The 11202-nt window shown below is 41.6% G+C and overlaps 1 protein-coding gene across 1 annotated transcript in view; it reads right to left on the bottom strand.

The window, feature by feature from the left end:
• Positions 1-2825: 2825 nt before the first annotated feature.
• The window catches only part of sdc3 (syndecan 3), a 52328-nt gene continuing 43951 nt past the window's right edge, over positions 2826-11202 (bottom strand). Inside the window, exons 4-5 of the mRNA XM_032580310.1 lie at positions 8984-9158; positions 2826-5952 (exon numbers count right to left, since the gene is read on the bottom strand). Of these exons, the coding sequence (XP_032436201.1) occupies positions 5786-5952; positions 8984-9158 (342 nt within the window). The 3' untranslated portion in view covers positions 2826-5785. The remainder of the gene's footprint in view (positions 5953-8983; positions 9159-11202) is intronic.

Raw genomic sequence — 11202 nt, 5'->3', positions numbered from 1 at the left:
GTGTCTGATAATCCATTATTATGTTGGTCTGTCCAAACACGATGAGATACAGTCCAGCAGGTATCTAAAAGGATCCATGATGTCAAGGTTTCCAGGACTATTTTAAAGACAGAAGATGCATCATATCCCTCACCTGAAAGGCCATGTTTTCTTATCTTTCCCATTTTGAAGAGAAATAGCAGCCTCTGTATCGTATCTATGCAGCATGTCAACTAAAAAGGGCATACATTTACAATTAGGTTAATAAAAGCAACTCTAATCAACTTTAAAAACATTTTTACACTTATATGATAGGATTTGCAAGAAATAAAAAAGAAGGTGAAGAATGAGATTGTGTGAAACAATTTCTTTCTTTCTTCCATCTGAGTAAAATAAACTAAAATTTTCCAAAACTTCAGAGTTGTTGGGATGGCGCTTCAATAACGGCGGCGTTTATGCACAAAATATAGATACAAAAAAATGGGAGCAGTCAACTTATTTCACCAATTTGACCTGCAGAGGTTTTTGCAGCAGGTTGCTATTTAAGTTTTAAAGGCATTCATAGCAACATTTCTCATTAAAAAGGAAGCTGTGTTGCTGATTACAGAATGTACATAAATAGTTTTTATCTAATGAAACAAAAAAAGATGTAATAATAAGCAAGGGTTGATTAGGGTGACCTTAAGAGGCTCAAACATCCCAAGGTTAATTACATTGTAATTAGTTTGGGCTTTCTGATTAATGGTGCATTTGTTAGGGAATTAGCTCAGCCGAGGCACAAAATGAAGTCCGTCTGAAGTTGTGTTTAGTATATAAAGTTTTTCTCTTTTTTTTTTGCAGAATCTTGCAGCCTGATGTTTTTGATTAAGAAGCTGGTTGCACATAGAAAAAAAAGGGCTTGCTCCCTATTTGTGGTAAAAAAAAAATTTAAAAAAGCAACATCAGCTGAAGCTCCAGGATGAACTTCTTGAAGCCTGCTGGTGCATTTCTTGGTAAAGTTTGATGGTTTTCTCAACATTATTTCTCATTATTTACACGGCCTTGCACAAATAAATTGTTGTGGTGTTCCCTTAAACTTCTCTGTCCTTGGGTTTTGGAATTATTGGAGAGCGTTTGGTTTTTATAAATGTCCAATATGAGATAAAACAGAGTCTTTCTCTCTTAGCTTTTTTTCCTCGTGGAATTTCTTCAATAATTCTTGAGGGACAATGTACTTTCTCCAAGATGCTGTGGATAGATTTTGAAGTTTTTTGTTAATACTTTGGCTGCTTTTCATTTGTAGTTCTCTCAAACTGACGAGGTCACGCCAGGAGATTTATTTCCCCATTTCTACGGCATATTTGCTCTGGAAAGGGAGACTGCTGCCATTCAAATATATTCCATATCATGCCGGATCAACATTTGACAGAACTTCTCTGTGCTCATGAGTCCATCATTTCTGACACGATCCCTAACACCGACTGAAATGCGGCCCAATTCATGACAGAAAGTCCTTGTGTAACTTGACATACTCCGCCTCCACCCCTCCACCACCATCCTTCCCGTTCCTTTAGAATCACTTTTTGACAGCTAATCGTCCAGTGAGACCATTTATGATGAGGCTTTGGCAGACTGAAGATGGATGAACTGAAGGATGACCCAGCTCTCAGGTTGTGTCAGACCTTTGCTGGATTTTCTTCTTCATCTTAAGGATCTGATGTTTTAACTATTCCTTTTCTGCCATGGAAAGAGAAAACTTCGCCTAAACCATCAACTTGCGCATCATTAAAGCAAACACCAACTTTTCTGTTAAACTTGGTTAAAACAAGAACATGTTTTGTTATGTTAAGTTTTAAATCTGCATGTTTTGACTTGTTAATGAGCAAAAAACTGTCAGTATTCCAAGAGTCATTTGAAACCTGGGAAACTGTCGCTTTAGACAATGTTGGAAGATTATATTAAAGTCTGCTAATCAGAAAGAAAACTCCTCTTTCTGATAAACCTTTAAGATTTAAAAGGAATAAGTCCAGTCCGACTGAGCTTGAGCTATTTTACAAAAATTTCCCTCTCCTGGACGAAAACCTTCAGCTGTAATTAGAGCAAAAGTGTCTCTTGTCTTCCACTTCATATTTCTATAATATTTTATTTTGGTTTCAAAATAAATTGAAGTTTCTGGTTTTAATGCGACAAACTGGAAAAAATTGAGGGGCATACATAGTTTTGCAAGCCACTGTAAGTAAATGTTATTATATCAGATGATTTTGATCCTCAGACTAAATCAGTGGGTTTTTTTGGGTAGATTATAGATCCACCTTTAAAGCTCAAGTATGTCACTTTTATAATTAATATGTTTTTACACATTTATTAAAACTGTCACTGTATCGTGACAATAAGCTCTGAGACAAATCTGTGAAAAGATTGACCTTCTCCACCTCTTCTCTGAACTATTATTGCCGACCGAAGAAATGCACCGCTCCCGACATAAAACAACCAATAAGAGCCAGGAGGAGGGGCTTAGAGCTGTCAATCAACCTAATGTACCCGCTGCTCAATGTGCTATTAGCAAAGAAACAACTTATTCACAACAGAATCTGCTGATGGGGGAAAAACTGTAGCAGCAGCAGAGGGGATGAGAGGGATTTGTGATTGACAGCGCTAAGACCCGCCTCCTGGCTCTGATTGATTGCTTCTAGTTAGCACTGGGAGAAGGTTTTCCCAGATTATGAGATTTATTCTATTCCGTCAAGACAGTTTTAAGAAACATGTAAAAAAAAAAAAAAATCATTTATAAAAGTTACATATTGCAACTCTAATGTGACTCAGTAAGGAGCTCCAGGAGGAACATTAAAAAGACAAGAGAGGACACATTTACCCAATCAGGTTGTTTTTTATTTGGAACAGAGTGGCAGATTAGTGACAGGGCGGTGGCGTGGAGGATCCGCCTCCTCTCGCTCACTCAGCCAATGACAGAAACTCAGCCTTAAAAAAATGCAAATGTATAAAAACAGGAATGGGAACAGCAAACATAGAGTGTAGCCTCCACCGGGCTTCACACAGACACGCGCACATCCGCACTCAGACTCACATATACACAAATATCTCTAGTCTCCCTCACACACACACACACTCATATTATTTGGCTACGCAGGCTTAGATGGGTACAAACGCACGACTTTTTTGACAGTCACTTTAGAAAAGACAGTACGTGTTTAGATCATTCCTGCCTGTGACAAAGTGGCGCCTCGTCTGTCCAGCCGTCCCACGGCGGACGGACAGGTAGACGAGCCAGACAGACAGTGAGAAGACACAGTCAGCATGTGTGAGAGCCACTTTGAGGGACGAGTGGCCCCACATTCAGCAATGAGCAGATGAAACACATGCAAAACACCCCCACACACGTACACACACCAGGACAGGCTAGTGTCATGTACACAAGAGCTGCTGTGAAATACCAAGGTGACGCACGCTTACAGTCGAGGTGGCGGGTTCAGATTAGATGCAGACACACACACACACACACTGGTGAAGGGGGGTGGCAGGTGACTTAACACACAGGAGTGGAGGAGGTGTGCTACCCGTCTGTGGAAGAGTGTGAGAACTGCTGGAGAAGGTAAACACACTCTCGACCACAGTACATTCCAACTTTAACGCACCCCTCTTTAATTTTTAATATACACACACGCGCTCACACACGCAGGAATCCACACGTACAGTCAGACAAGTATAATTTTGACTCCCATGCATTTTTTTTAATCTACAGTACTGAGTATAAGAGAAGCTACTAGCCCAGACGCACTGGTGTGTGGTTATTATTACAATCTCTTAGATCGAAGTCGGGATCCCCGATCGTCTGCCCCTCAAAATGGTCCCACGGCGGGTGAAGGTTGATCACTTTTGCTCTCGTTAACAAAAATTTACCAACAAATGTAATAATTTTTTTTTTTTTTTTTGACTCAGTGCACATGGGAGCAACTTCTGAACATCTCCCATCCTCAAACCGAGAGCCGATCAGCGGCGGATGGGACAAAAACAAAAGAAAAAAGCGAGGCATGCAGACGGCTCGAGAGGGCAGATGTTTTCCGGATGACACAGAAGACTGTACATGCACAGCGCCTTGTAAGAATATTCACATCCATCAAACTTTTACAATTGTTTGCTATGTTACTGCCATAAACTTTCGTGTATTTTAGGAGTGGATGGTCAACCACAACTGGCCGAGAACATTAATCGGGGAAGCAGCCAAGAGGCTTGTGGTGACTCTAGAGGAGAATCTGTCAAAAATAAAGAATTAGTGGAGCTTCTCACACAGCTTTTATGGAAAAGTGACAAGAAAAAAAGCTATTGCCGAAGGAAGAGTAAAAAGAAAGAAAGTGCTCTGGAATTAAAATCCTAGTAAGGTACAGAGAAGTTCGCCTGTGTAAAATGACAAAACAGAAAAACATTGAATGGGGTATGAATACTTTTGCAAGGCGCTGTAATTGTGCTTATACACAAAACGAACCAGACCGCTTGATAACTGATCAGTAACACCACCTGGCCTCGCTCTGTCACGACGACGACAACAGTGGCTCTGAAATGCGTTCGGATGATATGATTCAAAGTCTGTGTGGCCTGTTTCTAATGCGCAGCTAGTTTTCATCTGTGTGTGCAGAGTGTGTGCGTGCACGCGACAAGAGCACAGCTCGTCTAAGGTGATGATGAACGTGATGGATTAAAAAAAAAAAAAATGGATCATGCAGATGATTAGTGACGCCAGAAAGGATACGCTGATATTTACATATATACGTTTTTTTTTCTTTTTTCATTAAATGCTAAATACAACATCCTCCTGTTTAAGTTTTATCATCATCATTATTGTTACCGCTTTATTATTATTATTATAATTATCACAATAATTCCTCAACATCCAGCCCTGAAGCATTGATATATTATTGATTATTATTATTATTATTACTACTATCAATAACTAGTCTTTGTACAGCCCAGAGGAGCAGAGGGGCTACCAGCTCGACGTGACTGAAACACGGCGCGACATTTTCTGGTTGGCCGAGCCGAGCGAGAGGTCAGAGCCACCTTCCAGCAGACTCCGGTGTCTGTGTGCATATGCCTGTGTTCATGTCAGTGTGTGAATATTTGAGCACCAAAAAAAAAAAAAAAAAAAAAAAGGACGGAAGGCACAAAAGAGACCTTTCCTCTCACCTTTGACCCTGGACTCTGCCCGGCCAACCAGACGCTCGGTGTTTGGGATTTTTATTTTTTGTTTTAGGGGAAGGGGAAACGAGGGGCAGCGTCATGCCCCACCTTCTGTTAAGTCATGGCTTCCTCTTCTTAGCGCCCCCCTCCTCTCCTCTCCTCTCTCTTTTATTTGCTCCATAAAAACAGAAAGGGGTGGCAGGGGGTGGGTTTTTGTTTGCTTGTGCTGGAAAACACAGATTAGGAGAATGTCTTTTTTTTTTTTTCTTACAAAATTATCATATCCTTACATACAGAACAAGAGAATCTGCAGAATATTAACAACAACAGTTACTTTAAAAACATCTTGTGTGTATGTTGCTTTTTTTCTGAATATATTTGAATTTTTCTGTCCTTTTTTTTGTCCTTATTTTGTCGTTTTCATTGAAAAGAAAGTCCCCAGAGAGAAGGCGCTCTCAACGATTGGAGATAAGAGGGGAGGAGCGGGATGAAGGGGCGAGTAATAGTAGTAGTAGTAGAAGAAGGAGGAGGAAGAGGAGGAGGGGGAGCGCTTTAGAGTATCTTTCACTTTTCTCTCACTCTTTCTCCCCCGCCCCCAGCCCGGTGTGAGGTGCGACACCCCGGCATCCAGGGGTTATGCGTAAAACTCCTCCTGCTTGTCGGGTTTCTGGTAGGTGACCGTGGCTTGTTTGGGTTCCTCCAGCGTGTAGCTGCCCTCGTCCTTCTTCTTCATCCTGTACACCAGCAGCATCACCAGGAAGGCGGCGAACAAGGCGCCCACCACGCCTCCCACGATCACAGCTAAAACAAAACAAAAAACAAAAACAAGAGAAGAAAAGAAACAGATCTGTAATTTCAAACTGGAAAGCTGCACCTACTGAGCCTACGCTGCTCTGACAGCACAGCAGATCTACCACAGCATCACAATCACCTTCTGCTAAGTGGAAACTGATGAGCCTGGGTGTGCCAGCAGACACACTCCGCTGCAACAGCTCTGTGCTAAATTGCATCTCTGCAGAGCTGCAAGGAGTAGCTGAACTTAATGGGGCTGGTGTTAATTTCTCCACCTGTAGCTCCTCACGTCACCAAGCTGTTACTGAGAGCGACAAATCTGTTTCTGGTCAACAACAATCAGAAACTTTCTTGTTATTAATCATTTGAGTCCAGGCCAAAGCTGAAAATAATTTGTTATTTTGAAGGAAAATGAAAGAGAATCTAGCTGATGTCCAGTGACTCTTATGTTGTTGCTAGTAAGGTCAGGTCTCTGTGAAACCTTGTAAAGTCAAGGTTATATCTGCAATCGTTTATGTAGATGGCTTTTTGCCTAGGCTGGCATGACTTAGTGGGCGTCACAAGACAAAAAAAAAATGCATTTGTCAATTGCATCAAAACTAGCTCTCTTTATTGTCTACTTATGATCGTAACAAGCGATTGTTGTATACCATGGGTGGCTGATCAGATTGAGATTGGTATGTGATTAACAGCTTATAATTCAGTTTTATATCCAAGGTGGGTTTTTTTTATATATATAAATCTGGACCATATTTGATCCTCTCTCATCCAGAAGCACCAAACCCAGATTGAACACCCGCACTAATACTTGGATAAATGTCTCTTAGTCAGTTGGACATCAGCAAGCTTCTCTTATGATCAGAAATTCTAGAGCTCATGTAAACTGGTTGGTTTCCTGCCACAGATGCAGCTTTTAAGTGTAGTCCACAAATTTTCAACAGGATTAAAGTCAGGGCAACTTCAGAAGTGTAATATTAGCCTTCTTTATCCATTTCAAAACCAGTTCTGATGTTTGCTTGGGATCATTGTCCCATTAAAACAACTAGCTGCGTCTAGGTTTCCACCATGTTCCTCAGGGGTCTAAAGAGCCCCTGTCCTGCTGTTTCTAGATGCATCCCTGCTCCAAAACATCTGAGTCAAATGAATGAAGACTGAAGTTGGAGAAGCATCACATAGCTGTAGTGGTAAAAGACACCGTTAGCATGATGCTCCCAACATGCCTAACAGCTAACACAGCGTTCTCAAAGCCTAATCTTGACATAATCCTCGTCTTTTGATGAAAAACCTCTCTGGTTCTTAGACTCCTCTGACTTTGGGCCTCTCCTTGTGGGAAGCTAATACTTCAACTCTTGACCTGGGGTTATGATGGGCTTGAGCATATGGTGGTTCTTGTGTTGTTGTCAAACATGCCAACCCATTTACTGTCAGATACCGACAAGAAAAACGTAAACACGGTGCCGCGTCCAACAGGATAACAACCCCAAACACATCAAAACTTGTTTATGAAGGGATAAAGCGGGCCAGCGTTAAACTTCTAACCTACACCAGTTTGTGGATCATGCGTCAAAGCATCGTCAGCGCCTGGAAACCAACCAGTTTAAATAAACTCTACCAGTGAAGAGAAGTGGTCAGCTATTCAGCCAGAATTACACCGCAAGCTTCTTGGTAGCAACATAAAGGCTGTGGTTAAAGTGGAACTTGCTAAGGGTCAACCATTAGTGTGGGTGTATGTATACATCTGAACCCTGCTTAGATGGCCGAGTTCCTATGCGTTTGCTCTGCTGAAACTAACATCAACAGGTCAAAGGTTACTGCCTGTCCCACGCACTAGATATTCAATGCATGAGAATCGATGGCTCTCAGGACTGTGAAACAAACATCCTGTGTCTATTCGCCGCATAAACACTATATTGTCTTATTATGGAAAAACAGCTGAAGGCCCTTTTATTAATAAAAACATTCCAATAGAGCTTTGATTTGATTGTTTCCCGTAGTTTCCTTGCCGTGTTTGTTTTTATCCGACTCTTTTCAGTAATTTCATTCGTTTATAATAGTTGAATCATTTTGCTCCGACGTTTTATTCCTTGAAGCACTTTGTGATTCTTATCTGTAAAAAGTTTTACGCAAATTAACTTTTTCTTACATAGAAATTCTGACTTGTGCGCCGAGTTCTTTTTAAAAGCAGGAGTGCGTATGAGATATTCTGACCAGAAGGAGAATAATTCAACTCTAACTTTGCTGTTGATGTTAAAACAGAGAGACATTTATCCGTTTCTGGAGTGAAACATTGTGTGGTTTTTAATCCAAACGTTGGCTAAAGCTGAACATGAGACCACCACAACACTAATTTATCCACTGAGCTCCCAAGCAGTAATAATGCCTGATTTTAAACGGCAACGAGGAACCAGCCTGGGTTTCATTAGTTGGAGCAATAAGTTCAGCGGTGCCACCGGGACCATCTCAGGAACAAGTCCCAACAAGATGGATGTGCCCAGATAAAGCAGCATCAATTTCTCTTTCACTACAAAGAAGGCAGAAAGCTAATCATAAACACAGCTCTACGTCTAGCGCACAGTCTAATCTAAAATCTGTTGCCTCCTGCTCTTTACCAACGACCAGGAAATCAGCAAAAACCACCGCCAGCAGTCCACCAATCAGAAGAGCTGAAGGAGAGACAGAGAGCCAGTCAGGTCAGGCAAGATGGCTGCTCCCTCATTTTCTACAGCAGCTCTTTGGGGTAAAAAAAAAAAAAGAAAGAGGGGGGACGCTTGGAAAGAAATTAGATTTGCCCAAAGAAAAAAAGAAGGTGAGAAAAACAGTGGGGGGGATGAAAAGAGGTCGGCGAACCCAACAGGAGGATTTCTTGTTCTCAGTGGATCAAATGGGGCTAAGCAGCATGGTGATCAATCTGATCTATGTGAAAGTTACGGTAATGCTAGTTCTTCTTAGCAGCCCCCCGGAAAGAAGCAGAAAAAGAATCCAGGAGGCAACGTGGGAATGTTTTCTGCTCTTCTAAACAGGTGATTTATCTCTTACTCACCTATTAGGACCTCTTTCCTCTCCAGGATGTTCTTCTGTGGCAGCTGGGCAGCAGAGCTGCCACTGTCCACCGTGTTCCCGCTGAAGTCGGGCATTAAGCCGAGATTATTCCGGCGATTCTTGCTGATCTCTGAGTCTCCGGTCGGGCCTGCGGCGCCCACCTCGTTGCTTCCCTCCTAAGTCGAAGACAGAGAAGGAAAACCTTAACAGGACATTTTGAATTTGATGTAATTAAATTCGTTCCGCAGAGTTGCTGCCCGGAAACCGATCCGCAGCGAGAGTTTTTCCATGACACACGCTGGCATTTGCAAACAAAGAGTCTCTGTGTCTTGATCAGGAGGAAAAAGTGGCTTGTTGTCAAACAAACATACACACTTCATAAAATGTGGCAGCTTAATCGCGACGTGGAGAAGCCGTCGAGTATAAATGCGTGGTGCTGCTGGAAACGAATGGATTGAATCAGAGGAACGGTGGCGTTTTGCACACAGATAGAAGGTCAGATCTTTGCACAGAGTGAACCACAGAAACACTGAACAAAACCGCTTTGAATTCATTGCTTGTTCTTAAACTTTATCTAATGATGTTCACTGGGAAATGGCTCAATAAGAACCAGAGATAAGGGCTATTTGATCACTGTCAAAACCAATGAAGTGATCTCATTAACAGATATTGGCTGTTTACCCAAAGCCTGATCTGGATAAATTATCTTCTGACACTTATAAATGAGCCACATGTTTATCTGTCACTATGACCATTAGCACTGCAGGACTTTTTGTCAATCAAAAACTCACACACTCCTACTGCTGTACACATTCCTAGCGACTCTACATGGTCACACACAGTGCCTCGCAAAAAAATATTGCATGTTTTTCACATTTTGCTATGTTATAGCCTACAAACTCCAGTGTATGATTTATTTTAGATGGCAGAGTAACACAAAGAAGCACATCATTTTGCAGTAGGAGGAGAAGTAAAAACATTGCTTTCAAATGTGATCAAAGATGGGCAAATGTGCTAACAATTATTCTCTTCTCGGTTGAAAAAGTATCATTAACCCCTTCCTTCATCTCAGATGTAGCTGAAAGAAAAACACTTGGAGTCACCAAGAAGGTTTTATGATGTTCAGAAGTGCCATCACCATCTCCTCCAGGGGGTTTATCCGACTGAATGATGTCGCCACCACCAGTGCAGAGCTTAGCTAACATTAGCATCAGATGGGAGTGAGTGCATATAGGTACGGTGAGGCGTATTCAAAATGATATATTACACTATAAATCATACTTCACCAACAGAATCTGAAAAGAAATGCAACCATGTTGAGGTTGCAGCACATAGTTAATGTAACTGTTGATCAGCTTTGAGGTAAACGGCAAGAGGAACAGCTTGAGTTTAACCTGGGATAAACTTAGCTTCATGGTTTGGTTAGATATGGGAAACGGTTATTGTGGAGCAAGATCCACGGTGGAACAATTACAGCTTCTTTTTTTTTAAATTTTTTAAATTGATGTACATCTTGTAATGGTCTGAAACGTCTGTGTTTCTGTATGGATTTAGTGGTTTTTCCGTTTCATTTCCATGATCAGGATTGCTTGTTAGTCGTTTCATTTGCCCTTTACTCGCTCCGTAAAGTTCAGCTGTTGGCTGTCGGATCTCTGCTTTGATCCTGTCAGCTGACTTATTAAGTCACTTTGTCCGTCTGCTGGCCGCTTGCCGAAATATCTGTGTTCAGCTTCCGTTTCTCTACATTTTGAGACTTTTCTTGCCGTTTATCAGTGATCAGAAATGTTCCTCCAGCGTGGCTGACTCCCAGGAGAGTGAAGAGAACGATAAGGGTTGGTAATCATTGAAACCAGCAGCCTGCACAGCCCGACTGACACTTTGGTAATTTGAACGTCCTTAGACTGAAGTTGCGTTTGCATTTTCCTCCCACCCAGCTCATCAAGCCGCACCAATGCAACCACTGTTGAGCTCTCATTACATTAGAGGCACCGATTAACAGATCCAGAAGTTGTAAAGTGAACCACAGCGGCCGGATGCATGAGCAGGAACGTAAAAGCAGCATCATTTAGGGGAGAACGGATGTTTTTACTGCATGCTTTAACTCTACACCATAAAACTGAATTTTGGAGCATATTAAAAACTAGCCAATAAAATGAAAAGTATAAATTCTAAGAAAGTTTATTAGTTTCTAAGTAGAACATTAAGTAATAGTTAAAGCCT

The sequence above is a fragment of the Xiphophorus hellerii genome, chromosome 13 (genome assembly GCF_003331165.1).
Source record: "Xiphophorus hellerii strain 12219 chromosome 13, Xiphophorus_hellerii-4.1, whole genome shotgun sequence".
Taxonomy (NCBI): Eukaryota; Metazoa; Chordata; class Actinopteri; order Cyprinodontiformes; family Poeciliidae; genus Xiphophorus; species Xiphophorus hellerii.
The sequence above is the reverse complement of the archived record's forward strand: the minus strand, read 5'-3'. Positions and strand labels throughout refer to the sequence as shown.